The sequence below is a fragment of the Calidris pugnax genome, unplaced genomic scaffold, assembly GCF_001431845.1.
Source record: "Calidris pugnax isolate Ruff unplaced genomic scaffold, ASM143184v1 scaffold133, whole genome shotgun sequence".
Taxonomy (NCBI): Eukaryota; Metazoa; Chordata; class Aves; order Charadriiformes; family Scolopacidae; genus Calidris; species Calidris pugnax.
Window position 1 is genome coordinate 564,953 of NW_015090977.1, and position 19,229 is coordinate 584,181.

General features: G+C 41.4%; 1 protein-coding gene across 1 annotated transcript in view; it reads right to left on the reverse strand.

Annotated features, from left to right (window-relative positions):
• Positions 1 to 356: 356 nt before the first annotated feature.
• RAD51C (RAD51 paralog C) overlaps positions 357 to 19,229 on the reverse strand; it is a 25,903-nt gene continuing 7,030 nt past the window's right edge. Inside the window, exons 3-10 of the mRNA XM_014953169.1 lie at positions 17,319 to 17,568; positions 16,899 to 17,065; positions 15,840 to 15,973; positions 12,823 to 12,954; positions 10,442 to 10,508; positions 6,838 to 6,898; positions 4,324 to 4,384; positions 357 to 666 (exon numbers count right to left, since the gene is read on the reverse strand). Coding sequence (XP_014808655.1) covers positions 565 to 666; positions 4,324 to 4,384; positions 6,838 to 6,898; positions 10,442 to 10,508; positions 12,823 to 12,954; positions 15,840 to 15,973; positions 16,899 to 17,065; positions 17,319 to 17,568 — 974 coding nt within the window. The 3' untranslated portion in view covers positions 357 to 564. The remainder of the gene's footprint in view (positions 667 to 4,323; positions 4,385 to 6,837; positions 6,899 to 10,441; positions 10,509 to 12,822; positions 12,955 to 15,839; positions 15,974 to 16,898; positions 17,066 to 17,318; positions 17,569 to 19,229) is intronic.

The following is a 19,229-nucleotide window of genomic DNA, read 5'->3' on the forward strand; positions in this document are numbered from 1 at the left end:
TCTTTCATCTCTATTGTTACCGCTACAAGATAAATGAGAAGTTCAAAACAGTGCTTTGATTGTCCTTGATCAAGGACTTTGCAGCAGGTAAGGGCTAATGCCCCAATCTGGCACAGCATTTCGGCGTGTATTTATCTTAGAGCATCCATCAGCAGCTCCACCGCCTTCTGCCCTGGTCTGAGGCATGGGACCAGATTGCTGCATGAAACCTCTTTAAAATTCAGATACACAGAAAACCAGATGAGTAAGACCCGCATCATTAAATGTACTCTATTAGATGCTCACATTTGTTTTTTACTCAGGATGCAAGAATTAGTTGTATTCTCCATCTCCCCCCAAAAAGCTGAAGTCTCTTGTTATAGAAAACATTTTTTATTATAAAATTATGCCATACACAAAGGAATTTTCTGCGACAGAAATTTGCATATTGCAGTCTTAATGTTAAAACAATGTCCAGAGTAGGAATTTAAGTTAGAGTCTCTCAGGCTGCCTTTGGTTGCATGTTCACTATGCAACTGTTCCCACAGAGCACACATTTTTTAACATTCGACTTTTGAATCGCTATTAGTTTTCCTCTTCTCTTCGTGGCCGCTTGCGAGGGTTCATTTCAGTATCTTCTGCATTTTGAGTGACGGCTGGAGGCTGCACATCTCGGAAGCCATGAGACTGTAACATACAAGCAAAATCACGTGGTAACACTTCTATGGATATAAAGCATGAGTAACTAGTTCCCAGAAGATGAGAATAAGGTATGATGCTGTCATTTATTTTAGATGAGCGGCCACAGAACGTTTATAGACCGGGCTAAGCTCAGAACTGCAAGCTTTTCAAGAAACATGACAAGTAATAACTGTCTCTCCTCAGTTTACTTTTTAAAGATACTGTATTTTCACCAACCAGGCTATCATTTTCATTTTACCACTAATAACCCCTATGACTATGAAGCACCGCTTCTCTGTAAATTAACTTACGTTGCCTATTTAAAGAAATTAAAAGCCAAATCTTTCAGCTGTTATTCAAGCCCCCACAGAAGCAAGGAGACGACTGCATTAATTGTCTCTGTCATTTTCAGAAACATAACTGTGAATTTCTAAGACCTAGGATATTTTTGTTTCATGTATCTACTTAATGAACTGAAAACATCAATGAGACATTGTAAGAGAACAGCATCTCTGAATCAGTCTCTAGACTGCAAAGACTGTCCCAGCATAGTAATTTATGGGCCACAACGGGATGAGAACTGCCAAAAACTAAATGTAGAAGTGAAAACTAGATGCTGCTACTCAGGAGAGAGCTTAAAGTGACCTATCTGGCTTAGTACCATTTGTATTTTCTGTTACCTTAGCTCACAATTTAATGATTTTCAAAGATTTTAAAACAGGAAAGATCTGGAAAAATCAGTTAGTTAAACATGTCATCAATGCAGATGGAGATACCGAGATGTGAAGCCTGCAACTGTCTTCCCATCTCCAGACAAATGCTGTGCAGGGAGCGCTGCTGACAGCTCAGGGAAGACTCTCACTGCAGTGCAGACTTAGAGAGGAAAAGGGGTTAATTGGAAAAAGAAATTGCTCTGGGGATCCTAAATACTCAGGTAGAAACAATGTGGGGAGCAGAGCATTTCAGGAAAGCTGACATTTTAGGGTGGTGCAGTGTGAAAAAGCAGGCAGGATTTCTATCAGACATGTGACTTTTCTAAAATGCCAGTGTGTCCCACACCAAGATCAATCCAAACCAAAACCCAATCAAAATGTTTTGCTTAAGTTTCCCATCTCTCTGTTTCTATTTCTAAATGCCTCACCTCGCGCAGCCTGCTGTGTTTTTAAAGGAACAAACAGCAAGAGGTGCCACAAGGGCAGCATTTGTGCAGTCCCTCTGCTATTATAAGCAACTCAAGTGTTATTCTAAATAGCGTAATGGGGAATCTTCAAGTTTAGTGTTTCACTGCTGCTCGCATCTAATCTCTGCCATTTCCCTGAGGCACAAAGGTGGATCTGTAGCCAAGAATCCACTTAATCCAGCATGCTAGACTCCCAGTGAAAGCATTCCAATGGTTATAAAGGCCAGAACACGATAAAGTAGGCTGCTTAGTATGGATGTTTTGCATTTAGTTAAAGGCATGTACCTTCTGGGCACAGCCCCTGGAAAATACAAGAATTTTGTATATATCTGTGAAGCTTGTTAGTGGTTTTTAGATGGAGAGAACACAGCTAACGGAACTAAGGCTTAAAAAGGCTCACTGGACCTTCAAAGCTTTGAGTCTACGGTATTTTGAGTTGTTCTTTAACATCTTCTGGTGTCTCCAGACTGCATCAAGACTGACAAAGGCAGATGGCTTTATTACTTGAGCAGTATTCTCATCACTAGTCTGGCAGACCCTCCACAGTTCAGGGAAATACTGACAATTCCTCCGCAGAATATAGGTCCTGGGTCTCTCTCTTTCACGATCAAATAATCAGGTCGCATTATCTGAGAAATTTAGGTGAATCAGATGATCTACTTACTCCCTCGTGCATAAATCAATTTACATTTCTATACTCTGCATTTAAGAATGAATCCTTATCAGCCTGTGAAAGAAACCGTGTTTCATTTGGGAGGTGTTCCACAGCTTCCACACTGGCTGAGTGGTGACCGACTTGCCAGTGTGCAGGAAAGGACACAGCTGAAAACCAACTGGAGCTGGGTTACACCCTTCTCCATCAGCTTACAGGCACTGAACAGCCAGTTGGTCAATGGTACCAATTTGCATAATCCTAAACATCTTTGAGGATCTAGGCTTGAGGAATTTGTTATTTTTTTTTAATTATCTTTTGTTGTTGTTGTTGTATGCTGGCTATACATAGATGTGCTAGATCAGATTTGGAAACACTGAAACGTATTTACATCTTCCAGTTAAACTACGGAGATGGGAATGAGAAATGATAACAGCAGACTGTTGCCATCAGACCTGAATTTCATGAAAGAAACAGGGATAATACATTTTTTACTTACAGAAACCGTCTGCTGAAGCAGCTCAACAGGATTAAGGGAAAAAACACAGGGATAATCTTAAGTTTTAACTAATCTTTGATTAGGATACACTCTCAACTGTATTTCAAGATTGTGTGCACACACAGAAGAGCGCATAGCTGTTTTATAATGGATATAAAACTGAAAGGAAAAGGCAATTAAACTGTCTAAGATAAATCCATCTGTTTGTCAGCTGGAGAGAGAGGGCTGCACATTTACATCACATGATCCAAACAGCCTTGGGATGCAGTCCCACTTACCCTTCCAGTCTTTACAGAACTAAGAAAATATATATATTTGCAGTATTTCTTCTGTCCAGGTGAATACATTCAGGGTTAAAAAAAATAAATATCTGATTTGCGTTCAATAGTTTGACGTTCTCATCTTATGGCAGCATTAAAATCTGCAGGAAATGCTATGGCAACGTGTTTCCATGAGGACACGTAGCAAATAGTTATGGCATGTACCTATGTATCTGACATTTGAAGATAGGAGCGCCGAGTGGTGGGGCTTTTTTAAACCTAAATACAGCTTAGACAGTATGTATTCTCATTAATATGTATCTAAGCACTCCACAAAAGAAAATAATCACAGGATTTAACTAGGGATGAATAAGGACTCAGGCCATAAGCTGGAAGCTCCTCATGTGATAATGACAGCAGAGAAAAATCTGTATATATTGGCTGGTCGCAGGGTGACCGGTAGGATGGAGCTATGAAAGAGATAAACACAACCTAGGTTATATCAGGCAATGCACTTAAAGCAGAGATGTGGAAATATGTATGGCACTGGTGAGACCTCTGGAATACCATGTACAATTCTGGTCACCCTTGTCCTAAAAAGATAAACTCAGCTGGAACAGAAAAGAACCACTCGGGAAACAACAACCAACCTGACAAGGGAGAAAACAGCTTGGCTTGTTCAAGCCTCCCAAAACGAAGGCTCAGAGAGTGCATGACTGTTCTCTGTAATTGCACTTAGGCCAAAAGTTAACATCAAGGGCAGACTAAATAAGCAATATGGGTACAAGAACAGACGGGGACAGGCTGTCTGTAAATTTGATCTGGAAATCAAAATGTTCAACTCTAAGAGGACTTACATCCTGGGTCATTTTTCTAAAGCGAAAAGGTGCACAATATTCATAAACCTGGAGACATCCCAGTGTTACTGGCTACCTTCAGAAGGCAACTGAAAGGCAAAGGCAACACTAAGAAAGCAATCAGCATTCTCAGATTTGTCTATGTGTCTGAAAACTCCTTTACAGGTAACAATTCACTCCCATCTCTCTATCTCCATCCCCAACGAAATACTAACTGTGATGTGATAGGGTATGGTTGACTCCTTCTGACTCGGTGATTTGTACAACGTTGCCAACCTGGTTAAACAAAAAAACAGATAATTATGATTAGTGAATGTAATAACAATACAAATTCCAATAACCAAATGATCAGACCCAAGTTTTCCCACAAACGTGGGGTAGGTGACCAGTGGAATAATTATGTATGCATTTTCATATAGCTCATTTAAGCTGTGGGTGCCAAATTCCCATCCTTACACGACCTGTCAGCTCAAGTACAACGTAGACCTACTAAAAAGAGTGATTAATTAGCCTTGTTTCATCACAGCATTTGATCACATTTTTGGAACAATATCAATTATGAATTAATTTCAAATGCCACTTTCTTAAAACGCAAACAAAAAAGGTTCTGAGCGCAATTCTTTCCTACTCCAATAAGCAATCATTTGTGCACTGACCTCTCCAAGTTGGGATACCCTTAAGAATTCAAATACTTCTAAGGGAGGTTTTTTTCTAGAGATTGCACAAGCTGTCAATATAACCTAGTGGATGGAGAATAAGATGTTCTATTTCTAAGCCTGACCTTGCCACTGACGTACAGCATAACCTTGAGAAAATCGTTTGTATTTCTCCTCTAACACTTCCTTGATTTTGTGCATTTAGACTCTGAGCAATGCATCTTGATTTGTGCTTATACAGCACCTAGCCCGATAATATGCTTGCATATTATAGGTAATACTATAGATAGAAGATCTATAATATAGGTAGAAGATCGCAAAGCAGCTCAAAAGCGAGGGATTTTTCAAGCAGTCCCAGGGCTGCTGGTCTGCACCCTGCCCACCTTCCCAAAACTTACACTTACGTAAAGCCAATATAGACAGTGTTCTGCTCTCTGTACCAAGACACCCTGCCAAAGATCCTGTTAATTATTTTTGGGGTTTTTTTTTTCCTCCCTGAGGTGCCATTCTATTAGAGAGCACGTAATTACAGCCTGAGGAACACTGCCACTTCATATTAGCTACACGGGGAATTCCTCAGACCATTTAAGTGGTGGGTTATACTTTACAAAATAGCCTAAATCTGAAGCTGCAGCAGCCATGCTTTTACAAGTGCTCAGCTGGGGCTCTGCTGCATGCCTCTGACTCAACAGGAGCTTTCCTCACAGCAATGAGAACCCTTATAATTAAGCTCTGACATTTTCAGTAGTAGGGAGAAAGAAAAGGACAGGTATCATATTTGGCCAAAGCACAATTCAAAAAAAAAAAAAAAAAAAAAAAAAAAGGCAAATGGATTCTGAAATGGTCATCTCTGTGCCTCAATAACCTAATATAAAACCAAGAACAACAAAACCACGATGGATCACCAGGTACAGGTAGTTCATTACAGGCAGGCAGCTGTAATCGGAATTGCTATGCTTCTGCAGGCCCTGCTCTGTATTAGCTGCATATTTAGAACAGTAAATAAACCATGTTTGTCTATTTTTGGCTTGCTTTCTGGAACCTGTATCCACAGCCTTCTTCGCTCTGTCACAGCAGAAAAAAGCTCTTTAATTTTGATACATAAAATTAACTTTTGTTCACTCTGCAATCATAATGTTGATGCAACTTCTGTCTTATAAAGGCTGTTAACTAATCAGTGATGTTAATTTAATACCAAATTAAACAGCCTGCTGTAATCATTCTGCATTGCCTTCAAACTTAGAATTTAAAAAGCAAAACTCCATGAGGAAGTGTCACTGCATTTCTCTTTTGAGTTTAACAAGCAAAACTATGCACAACAACATTCCGGTAGCACTTTTGTTTGCTGTTTGCAGGAGATACAGAATTGAAGCAAGGCTTCAATCTCAAATTGCTGCACTGTGATACTATGTACAAGACAAATCTAACTGACCAGGGAAAAAGAAGTGAGCTTGCAATATAGTGAAGAGGGAAAAAAAGAACCAGGAAACAGAAAAGATCTCATTGCAACAGACAGAACTTCATCATGTTTTTAGAAGGGTCATCCTTATTCCTTTGGGCTTCTAAAATCATTTTCCGTAGTGGTCCTTTGGGCTTCTAAAATCATTTTCCGTAGGTGAACCCTGCATCGGGAGTAAACACAGCTCTTTCTGCCTCTCTGCAGGTCACTGTAACTTGGTATCTGTGCAGCTCTCCCATTTTGCAGAACCATCCTGCTGTATTCAAAGGCAGAAAGGTCCAATGGCTGCCACTGGGGCTCAGGGGCCAGTAGCCCTCCAGTCTGTCCTGAGAATCAGTGTCTGGGTGGAAAGCCGCCTTTGGCATCTTTGGCTTTGTACTCACTGGGGCCTAAAAGACTGAAGCAAAGAAATTCTACTCCCTACTTACAAAATTCAGATAGTAAAATATCTTGGGCTGAACTAGAAAGCTCCTCTTGAGCCTCAGTAGACAGGGACATGCCGGACCAAGGCCAGAAGACAAATTCAAGGCCTCTAAGGCCAGTCTGAGAAAGATTCTCAAATGTCACATTTGTCAGTATTATTTGGTACCGTGCTGGCAAACGTTTTCACTTACCTCTGACTGTTGTCCCAGTGAAAGATCAAACGGACAGTAGCAGCATGGCCCCAGCTTTCTCCTGCGTGACACAGAAAACCGGACATTTTATTTATCTCCTGTAACAGCAGCATCATCAGTAAATTGAACTAAAATTAGACCAGTCTTCCAAAAAAAACCCCACGATTAAAACATATATACCTTCCTTGCTGTAATAAATCACATCTTTTTCATATGTGCAAGGATTTCACAACCACTTTATCAAATATAGAGATACAATAAATAACCTCTGTACTCACAGTGTGTTTTATAGACAGCTTGATGCAATACTTCCATATTTGTAGAAAGATTTTATATATACACCTAATAAATGACAAGTACCAGACAAATCTCGAAAACAGAGGCAGCACGAAGAAAAGGTATTTCTAATTACTACCAAAGAAGTCTAGTGAGTATGTCTAAATCCTACTTCAAAATTGTGGTATTCTGTCTCTCAGGCATAATTATGAGCAAACATCACTCCCTTTGGGATACAAGCTTTGGGAGAAAGTCAATGATTATTAAAGTATTAAGGGCCCCTGAAGCAGTTTCTGCTTCTGACAGCAAAATGCAAAGGAACACACCAAAAAGTAAGGGGCAGGGGGGGGCACGGTGGAAAGAGAGAAGGAAGTTTGGATTGCTCTCCTGTTTCAGGGGAAACAGTCCTACTGTTTCAGTTCACAGGTGACCACAGGCTCAATCAATTTATAGACAGTTTTATTGGGTGTTTTCCTCTGTTTATCCCCAGACACCGTCAGTAATCTAAAGATGGATTGCATTTTAAATCAGCCATTTTGGTTAAGTGCTGCAAGCCTCCTGTTCACTTGCACCCAAACCTGTAACTTCTGAATCACTTGTTGGTCTCCATCGTGCCACCAGCCCCACGTGCCCCATGTGCTCTGCTATTCATTATAGCACGGGGAAGAAAAAGAATGATTCAACTGTAATGAAGACACAGACCTTCCAGGTGCCCTGCCAGATCTTGCTCCACTATATCTAAGTTGAGTGTAAGATTTGGGCTATCAGATACAGTTAACGAGTCAGAGATCAAAACACATGTTACAATGGGTACAAATTCCATACCAGAATGTTTCCAACTGTATAGAATATGAGAGAAAAATGCTATTGTAAAATGATGTATTTCAGAGTTAAACTGTCTGCAGATTAATATTTGACCTCCTTTCTAAATATATCCAGTAGAAATGTCTAGGAACACCCAGCTTAGCCATCACTAGTGGGAAAGAAAGCTGTCCCCTTCAAAAAGCTCTTGACTTAATACCTTGCAGCATCTGTGGGGTTTTTTTTTTCATAATTAAGAACTTCCCTTCTGCTAGGAAGCGGAATAAGAGTTTGGAGATTAATGCGCTTGTGAAATCTTAGAAAAGGCTGTTTCTAAGGCTTGCCAATCAATGGGGGGAAAAGCTATTTAGGGAAGGCAACAGGATTGATTCTACTTCGTGTTTTGCTGCTGACCCTCCCTCAATAGTTCCTTGGGCTACAACCAAGTGTGGAGGAGTAGGAGGTTCTTTAGCCAATAGGATGAGACTGTTGAAATAACATCCCTTCAGAGAGGGTCGTAAAAACCACCTTGTAATCCATCTGCTCAATACTTGCACCGAGTCTATGGAATAAATTCACATCTTTGTACCACTCTGAAAAGCTCAACTTAAGATATTGCTGTCTAGAATGAGGGGAATATCTCTTAGCTTAAATATTTCACCAACTGGTACAAACTTTCATTTTTGCGTAAGCGCACACTGCTCAGTGTAACAATAGTATGTGGTTACACACACAGTCTGGGGAGAGTCGCCATCATGGGTCAATGCAAGGTTATGTCTAATTAAATGTTTGTAAAAGAAAATATGCACAAGACAATAGATGGTATCTCTGAATTATAACCTACTCTGACTCTTCACATTCTTTACTGTCCCCTTTGACTCAATAAACACAACAGCTCTCAAACAACGCTGGCTATTAAAATAAGACAGCATCCATTTGCTTTACTTGAGTTTGTAGCCAGCAAAGCTGCCAAAAGTAATGCATCAGAGAGCAAGAGGCAAAGATGACAGAAAGGGTCAGAAACCAGAAGCTGGGTCTTTATCTGCATGCACAGCTCAAAATTCCACATTCTTCACATTCTCGAAGGAGATGGTCTGTAGTTGTTCATTTTATCTTACATCTGTGCCAAACGGTTCAATGCCTCTACAGACATTGAGAACATTTTTGCCTTTGTACTGTCCCCTGCTTCTCCCTCCCCTCCAGAACAAGGGAATCATTACTTAGTTCACAGAAACTGAAGCTGTGGACTGAGAATTTGTGCCCTTTAAGTGCACCATAAAATAATATAAAGTTACAACCTGAAATAAGATTTGAACGTGTGGAGCTTTTTCTTAATTTGTCAAAATCTCTACTGTTCTATTTTCCCCTGTGACCACAGCAGAAGAGTCCACGTAAGATACTCTACTCCTTGCAGGAACAGCTTGTAAAAAACACTTAAACTCACTATGGGCAGGCTGTAGTTGAGGATCCCACATAAAATTTCCCTCTACATCATAACTGTAGAGAGCAATGGGTAGAGAGTTCCAGCAATGCAGCAAATATGAAACGCCTTTGCAAATAATTAATGGAACGTGTTCAAGTATAATGGCAAAATAAACAATTTAAACTGTTTTGGAGAGGCAGTGAATGATTCTCAGGGAATTTAGGAAATTGCAGCATAGTTTGAGGTGTGCAACCATTAAGCTGCATTCTTCTGTTTGTGCTTTAACCTGTTCATCACCACATTCCTGCTAGAGGTTTGCTGCTCCCAGGGCCACCCCTACGTTTTTCACATGATCATCCATTAGCCAGTTTCACTCTGAATTACCTGATTCATTAGAGGTTTACTTATTATTTAAACAGCTCAATCTTACTTGGCCCACTTTTGGCAAAAACAAGATTGGAAGACAATGCCACAAACAGCTCAGCCAGCACAGAGGACGTGGCAGTGACCTCCAGCAGGGCAGTGGCCTCCTTGGCCAACACAGCTGCAGCTGGAACAGAGGGAACTCCACGGCCCAAGATCCCCTGGGGAAGGCTGCAAATACATCAGCTGCACGTCCAAAAGCCTAGTTATGCAGAGTTCTTAGTACCTTGTGCTTCCCCATAAGTGGTGATTCAGTCATCTTAAGGAATACCGATAGATCTAATATCAAATTTATTATTCAAAATTTTGGTTTAAAAAGGAAAAAAAAAAAATCTAGCAACACTATCTGTGAGTTTCTGCAATCTGAAAAGGCCAGGACTTTTGAAAATATTTGTAATCGCTTTTCAAAAATCTAACCAGGATTCTAACCTGCACACTATGATTGAGTTTACAGTAAAATTCGACAGTTGCTAATTATAATTACAATGCTGACAGAGGTAAGCGCTTCTGTAGAGTTCCACAATGCTAGCAGTTCCAGTTAGGTCTAAGTTTCACCATGGATTCTGCTACATTGCAGAAATTCAGCAAACAATTCCATTTTCTTTGTACACAATACCAAAAGAAAGGAAGTCATAGATTTGAAGATTAACCCAGTTTTCGACTCACAAGCTAAACACCTACCTAAAGCAGGTACCAATGTGGACTGGCTTTGTCCAATTCTTGTCGTCATTTGGTTTGTCAGAACTACCTAAAAGAGGAAACAGAAGCAAAGAAACAAGAAAATCTCCAGCGAAGCAGCGTACTGGTGGGAGGGAAGAGAGGGATTTTTCAAAAAGCTTTTACCAAGAATCATTACTCAGGCAAAACTCTTGCCTACTGTAATGAAGCTTCTGTGTTAACGAAGAAGTGTAAAGCTGCCTCATCCTTTCTCAAATAGCCAAAACAAAATAAGAGAACCCTGCAAAATGTATTTTCATTGCATTGAAGGTAGATTGTGAATTAAAGTAATGTTAAAGAAGACTGAATTTCTCCCTTCCCAAGGGATGCAAACTCTACACAACTTGTATATTCCACTGTATTTGTACTAAATACTGTTTGGACCTGTTTTTAGAGGCACGTGACTTGTACTAGCCCTCTATAAAGAGATAGATTTCAGTCACTGTGGCATAAATGAACTTGGTGGTGCTGCTCAAAACAGGCATAAGCCTAGTGATTAACAGAATTTCTGCACCTTGTAGTCTAAAAATGCGCAAGTGGGTACAATACAAAGCAGAATGAAAGTGAACAGACAGAGCGGGGGAGTGTTTTCGCAGCACGAATCACTCGTAGGAGGTTCACAGACAGTCTAGGTTAGATCCCTGGTAGAAATGGGGGTGGGTGAGACAGAAAAGAGCCAGGAATATTAATTGCAAAGTTCATTAAAAATGAAAAATAAAGAATTGTACCTATCTTAAACCCTAGGGGTTTTCATTGTTTGACATGCTTGTAATGATTCTCGCTTGTACAGTTAGAAATGTGTGCTAGAACAAGCAATTCCACTGAGCACACACCAAAACACTGACAGAGCTGAAAGCCCCAAGACACATATTGCGTGTTTTAGAGAAGTAACTCCTCGTACGTGGATGGTAACAGCCCTGAACAGGCTCCCCATCTCGCTGCTGGAGAAGGGCTGGTCTGGGCATCCCAGCAAAACCCACTGTGTTCAGCTTTAGAAACGAAAGGAACTTATTTCCTACCATATTAGAGCATTCAGACTGCTTGGCTTTGCTGCCCAACAAGCAATCTCTGGCACGCAAACTGAATTTAGACTGCTTGCAAGCGACGTGGAACTAACTCAAAAACTAACTAGAGGGTCACTCCGAGCTAAATTATTTCTGAAGCTCTCTGATTGATCACTTCTTTAGCAAGTGTTTATTTAGCAAGCGCTAAATAAACTCACTTGTTTAATAAAAGTAAGTTATATACGTTTCCCTCGATCCAAGGGAAAAAAAGACTGTGCAGTGAGAACTGCTGCTGTTCAAGGTCACCAGGTCCTCAATTTATGAGTGAAAGCACTCAGTAACCTGGAGGCTGTGCAAATCCAGCAGCCACATAACATCCGTCTCCCTCGGTGCCCACACCAGCAGGAGGAAGCTCCATAATTCATGTCAGGGTGAGAGAGAGGGAAGGCTTTCAGCAGCAAGGCCAACCGCCCAACCCAGGCAGAACGCAGAGCCCTGCTCCTTCCCTTCCTGCTGCTATCGGAGGAAGCACAAGGAGAGGGTTATTTTTAGCAGTTGCCAACAAAAGCCAGTTCCGCAAGAGAGTTGTGGGTGACAAGGTTGCAAGTCACCTGGAAACAGTTACGGGCACAAGCACCATTTTGAGACTGTGTAAACTCCAAATTCCTGAACAATGCTTTTCTGTGCTACGAAAAAAACTGGCCAAAACAACTTCTGGAACAGATGCAGCTTCTGAGTGCCATCTGCTGGCTACGCCGCTGCAGATCTGCTGGCCTCCATATTGGCGTAAATGACGTAGAAACAATGCCCAGGAAGGAAGCGATGGGTTTCCATGGATGCCAGGAGAGCAAGCCAAACTAGCAGATAAAGCAGTTTTCCTCCCCAAAGAACAGTTCCTCTGTAAAGACCGTAGTCTATTTTTACACTTAGAGTGGAAAGTTACGTTGGAGCTGCTAAATACTCTGGTGGATTTTAATGCCTGTGCTTTGTAGGCAAAAGTCACCAAAGGAACATTCCTTGTCCAACCAAATCATTAAAGAAGATGATGTGTAACAGCACAGCAAAACGCTACGCTACCGTGTAATTAAGATCCACAGGATGCTTTTAATGCAAATTTTACTTATTTTAGCAAGTCTAGGAATTTTCCACCTGAACAGTTCTGCCTGTGCAATCCATCTGTATTTACTAACCAAACTGGCAAACACAAATGTGCAGGATATTATTGCAGTTTTATTTGGCTAGTTATGGACAATCACAAATTACATTTGTTTAATTCAATTCTTTGTAATGTATTTATTCCAAAGTAGCATCTTTTGTGATTGAAACCTGCTCTGGACTTACCGCTGATTTGTGATCATTTGCTATGATGATCAGCTGCTGTGCCAGACCGTTCAAAAGCCTTGTCCGAAGGGAGAGGTCCTCAAAGTCGTGGCGAAAAGGAAAGGCAATTCCATCAATTACCACCAGTCGGACCTAAATGCAGAAGAAAAGGAAAAGCTACCATTATTATTCTACAAACCAAGGACAAAAAGCAGTAAGACCTCTTTTTTTTTAAGTGCATTGGAATGTTTTATGTAATACGATGACAATCTTTTATTTCATACTCAGATGTGCATGATGGTGTAACACTTATTGTCTCTCTGTATGTTGGAGACAACCAGCAGTGCAGAGAGTGCAGGGTACAGAGCCTCAAGCTCTCAACACACCAGCACGCTTGCTATCGCAGTCCTGCATTATGCATAGTGACTAGCTCAGGCCATAGCTGCACTGGCTTGAATAAAACACTGCACTAAGCTCTCCCATTAGTTAACTCAGCACAGAGACTGTTTCCAGTTTCAGAGCTCACTTACTCACAGCTGACTTACCTCTGCAGCACCTGGTACAGAATACAAAATAACAAAGCGGGACTTAAAGCCTTGCAGAAGAGAAGTTGGAGAAAAAAATCATTAAATATCAGAATTGTATTTCCGTCAACTCTCCACAAACACTAATTTATTTCATTTTCTCCCTCAAAAATTAAATCCAAACCAAAATTAGAATACATGCTGTCTGTAGTCACTGTTAAGATAACTTCTCTGATTCTAAGGATCATATCAGTGATGTGTCTTAGAAACAGATTTTAACAGATGCTCAAAGACATTCCAGACACTATGCAATGGAGCTGAGTATCTGTCTTGTCTGAAGATGTTTGCTTTGCCGAATTATTTCTTTGGTAGCAATCATTAGCTGAAGCTAGAGCACAATGCTGCTGCTGGCTCATTACCCTGAAGACACTATATAAACATTAGTCTGGGATTTTGATTTATTCTAACTTCATTTATTGTACCTGTTTTGATGACCCAAGTTTGTCTGAAATACAGAAGGGAGATGGATAGTTTTACAGCGTCTGCATGCTCAGATGTCACTCAAATCCTAGGTACCTACAAGTTCCTGCATTAATGCACAAGATAACAAATTGGAAACAAGACAAGAAAACTGATTTTCTGTATTATTGATTACTGGGAAGTAGCCTTATGACTGGAATATAAAAGCCTGTAGCAAACATCACTCTGTGAAACGGCCCTGGGCCTCCAACTGACAAAAAAAACCAACCTTAATTTGAAAAAGAAGATTATAAAGTAAGAATTAAAATAAGACATTCTTCTGTTTTCTCATTTTTCCTCCTTCCTGCAAATTCGGTTCTATGTGCCTCTACATTGTCCTCAAGCGTAATTTTTTTACTTTAAGAACAATCAGTTTAATAGTATAAACATGACTCATGCTAGAAAGGAGTGTATACAGAGTTATATGTCTTGTCTGTTGGATGAATATGTCCAGGTAGGATGCAATTTAGGTTATTTTCTCCCAGTTGTTATAGAATAGCAAACAAGTAAACTTGAAGTGTTCAAAAGCAGGTTATATTGAGAAAGACTTGTCTGTCGGATGAATATGTCCAGGTAGGATTCAATTTAGGTTATTTTCTCCCAGTTGCACTTGTTATAGAATAGCAAACAAGTAAACTTAAAGTGTTCAAAAGCAGGTTATATTGAGAAAGCTCGGTAACACACGTGCCTTCTCTATGTCAGTCTGTCTCTACTAGACCTTAAAGAATTATGTATATTATTGCCAAGAATATTTTCTAACATAGTCTTTTTCATATTATTGGTCTTTCTCCTATTATTAACAATATCTCAAACTAAGTCATGTTACCAAATGACACTCACTACAACTACGTATCTCTCAAAAAAACCCTAAAAAATGGAGGTTTCCTGCGGTCCCAGTCTCAGCTCCAGGTCTGCACAGTGGGATCAGACTAATTTTAATGAGAGCTGGACTGCAATGAGCAATCTGGCAAGTCACTTATAGCCTGTCCAAGGAATCAGCAGAAGGTCTTACGGTTCTCCTGCAACCTTCAGTATTTCAGGCTGCAGGCCAAGCACAGATAATCAGCACAGATGGTACCAGAGAACTGCAGCCCAATGTAACTGTGCTAATGAAGCCATGTACTTTCCACAAGAGCAAACACAACAGGGCACCGTTAGTACCTGGCAGAGAAAGGGAAATACCAGACTACACTAAGCAAAAGTAAGACTCCCATCTGCGCTTTCAAGAACATAACAGCTTCCAAAAATGGAAATGATATGCAAGAGACAATCTAACTAAACAACACTGATTTGTGCTCTGTTAGAATGAGGCACAAGCCATTTTCCCTGAATCCTGTTGGGGAGTGATCTGCTGTGCGGAATCTAGAAATCTGGAAGGGAGGTGGTAAAAATCTGCCTTACTATAGCGTTTCACTAAGACACTAGGTACTGGGAAACTTTTTGGCTGTAGTCCACCCAAGAGTCAAGCTGCAGGCTCTGGTTGCTTGTAGCAACAGAAGATGTACTGGAAAGAAGGAGAAGAGTCACTTTCTGGATGCTAAGATGGTGCAGGATGCTTCTGGTCCTCAGTGATCTTCTAGGACAAAAAGAAATGGCACTAAGCTTTTCTGATCCCCCTGCATCATGGTCATCACATCACACCTGGATCAGAGGCTCTTTTGTAAAGCAGTTGGGTGATGGTTCATAACTCAGTGCTCACAAAAATGTAACAACACGTGGCAACATAGATCCACTATCCTGGCCTGAAAGTGGAGATGCGGGATGGTGGCAGCAGCGATAGCAAAAGCAAATTACTCTCAAGAGTAATTGGGATGGGAATGAAAAAGCTAACAAACAGGCAAGCTTTACATTTGTACTCTGGTGTCAGCCAATATATTGCTGCCGAGTTCCTGATAAGGTACTAAGGTGTTACTCATTATACCAGATTAGCATCCCTGAAAACCTTTACTGTGAAGATGAGTCACATCTCCTGGTAAGTCTTGCAATAACCCTTACCTTTGAATGCTCCAAAAGAAAGTCTGGGAGGAGGTAGACCTGTGCAAGAAGCTCTACGTAGTCACGGCAACGGAAGTAATATATATGAGAAAGGATACTTTCAAGCGAGAATGTCTCCAAAGCTTTTACATGATCTGAGAACAAATAAATAGATGAGTAAATGAGTCAGAAGTCTGTGCTAGCATATTGCTACTTTCATCATTCTAACAAACTATGCCATCCACATATAGCAACAGCAAAACCCCCAGAAACAGAAACAGTCAAGGTAAAGAGTGTGGGAAACATACCTTCCATCTGGCTTGAAAGTCAAGGAGGAGGTGAGCAGATGCTATCTCAGCATTTGCACAGAGATACACCGGAGCCTCCACGGGAGCGCTCCAAAAATGAAACATTTATTTCGGAAAAAATAACTTTTCCAGTAAATCACTTTCAAGCCAGAACACCACCAGAGGACAACAGTGACTATTAATCATCCATTGTTTAATGTACAGGCAGTAGCTCATTTACTATGGTGTCATTTTACCTCTGTTCAAACAGAAGTTGCCTGGATAAAATATTCTAACATAGAAGTTATGTCAGTATCCTGATGACTTAAAGAAAAAAACTCTACATTAAATGTGACCTGGCTTGCTGGATAAAATACTCTAACATAGAAGTTATGTGAGTATCCTGATGACTTAAAGAAAAAAAACTCTACATTAAATGTGACCTGGCTATATTGACCTTATGAAGGAGCTGAATTCCGGCTACAGTTTTACAATTTGGGGCTTCAGCAGCAACATTGTCTTAAGAAATTCTGCCATTTCTCTCCTCTCTCCCCAGCAGCTCTCTTCAAGAATTATTCTTGAAGTAGACCAGTTCAGCCTGCAGCATGGCTCCACACACCAATGCTGTTCAGGGTATGACACATTAGGGTGGAAACAAAAAGCTGGCAGCACGAACTCCTTAAGCCAGTGCTGCTGCTGAAACCCTCATGCTGTAAAACTGCAGCCTATGAGACACTCAGATCATGCAGATCCTAGATCCTGGCCTGTGAGGCAGAAAGAGTTAGCAACACACCTTCTTCTTGATGAGCTTCAGCAATAAGCTGGCAATGCTGCACACAGGCGGCCGCAATATCCGCTACTCTGTCTACCATGAAACTCCCTTCGGTGTCAATGAACACAGCTTCTCCAGCTACTCCCCCAAAGCATTCTGGGATCTGCACGTCGACTGCCAACTGCATACTGCCACGGGAAACGGGGAAAAAAAAAGAGAAATATTTACATCACAAAGCTCTCCCCTCCCAACTCACTCGTAAAGTGACATTTCTGCTGAGGAATACACGGAACAGGAAGCAGTACAGCCATTATATTTATAATGCTGTGTAAGAACCTGAGATTGCGGTCATGACAACAAGAAAAATGAACTTTCTTCACGTTAAACTAAACAAAGAAAAGTGATTCTCCGTTGCAGAAAAGTAATCTAAAAATAAAATACCACAGCTGTGTTTTCCCAACTCCGGGCGCTCCACAGATCTCGGTGATTTTTGTTAGCTGCACACCACCTCCCAGAATATTGTCTAGTGCTGAACAAAAGGTGATGATGAAGCCCTGGGCTTGCTCCTCTTCCAGAAGTTCCAGCGCTGTGCACTTTCTGGTGGCCCCAGCAGCCTTTGCTGCATCCCCGTGACATTCCTGTCTCACAACCTGTAACGCTTCCAGCGCCTCTTCTCTGGAGATTCCAATTTCTAGGAGAGTCCAAATGATACAGTGATTTATTGAAAGTATGACGAGATAATTCAATTTGTTTGACAGAACCTGATCATTCTGCCGTGTAACACACACAAAAATAATCCTTTTAGTATAACGATGCATACAGCTTGCCAACATCTCTGGAACTAATGATGTGATTTTCAAAAGAACACAGAGCAACGATGCCCTGCGTTCAGAATTCAGGTGACAGTAAGTGATCTGCAAATAAATAAAATCAAAACTGCTGTTCATAGACGTGGATGAGATCTGGCACAGCAAGTCACCCATCCTGCTCTGAATGTGCTATCACATTAATCTCATTTGAAGCAAATAAGGCCCTGTAAAAGAAGTCAGGCTGCAGACTCGTAAGTGACAGTGATGCCTGTTGATGGTACTCTGAATTCTCGGGGTGTTCCAGGGCTGAGCACCTTATTTTTAGATTTGAAACACAGAGTAACAGAGAGGAGATACCTGCAAATACCTCTGTGTGTCTGTCTGGGTAAACACACACCTGCCAGGATTGAGCTAATTCACTTTGATCTTCAAGGCAAAACTATTCCGCGTATTATCACAGACAATAAAACTACTGATAATCAAACTCACGATATGCTTCTTACAACAGCTGTGCAAATCTCATTTCAGCTTCTTGAAAAAGGCAACTTTATGACCTCATAGGAGTTTATTTTGTTTAAAGTGCTTGCAGTTGGGGTAAGAAGAGTAATGAGAGAGACAGAATCCTCTGGTGGTTCCTTCTCTGTGTCCCCTTGACATCACTCAGTGTAAGAGTGATCCTGGGTCAGAATCGTGGGGTTTTGGTGTGGGTTTTGTGGGGTTTTTTTTTGCTCGGGAAGTAAATATTTACTGTTCCCATTTCTCTAGACTCGCCGCCGTCCCAGGGAGTTTCTCGGGGGAGCTGCCCCTTCAGTCCCTGACCTGACATGCAGGGGTCAAAAACAGCCTAAAGGGGTGCTGGGCCCCAGGCGGCCCCAACCCGGGAGTGGTGCTGGATGCGGCCTGCCTTCAGCCGGTGTCCTGCTGTGAGCGACACGGGACTAACTGCTCTTCTAACGCTCGGGAAAACTGCACTTTTTGAAGAGTTTAGTGGCTGAATGTGCGAAATTTACTTCATATACTTCATATATTTACTTCATATATTTACTTCGTCTCAAGGCCTTAGTATTTTTGAGCTCTCCAGGCATGCAGATGAGGAGGAGGGAGACCTGGGCACTTGACCCAAGCTGCTGACAGGGTTGTTTCATACCAAGAACCAAGTTCAATATAAATTTAAAAGTTTGCTGAGAAGTTCTCTCTCTGCCTTGCTGGCTGCCATCCTGAGAACTCCTTGCCCCAGTGTCAGAGCCCTGAGTCTCTGTGTCCCCTTGACATCACTCAGTGTAAGAGTGATCCTGGGTCAGAATCGTGGGGGTTTGGTGTGGGTTTTGTGGGGTTTTTTTTTGCTCGGGAAGTAAATATTTACTGTTCCCATTTCTCTAGACTCGCCGCCGTCCCAGGGAGTTTCTCGGGGGAGCTGCCCCTTCAGTCCCTGACCTGACATGCACAAAAATAAGCGAAATCCTCCTCAACCCCCACCCTGGCTAACAAGCTGCTCCGAAAGCTTCGCTGAAGGGCTGCCGGGGGGGGGGAGGGACCCGCCCGA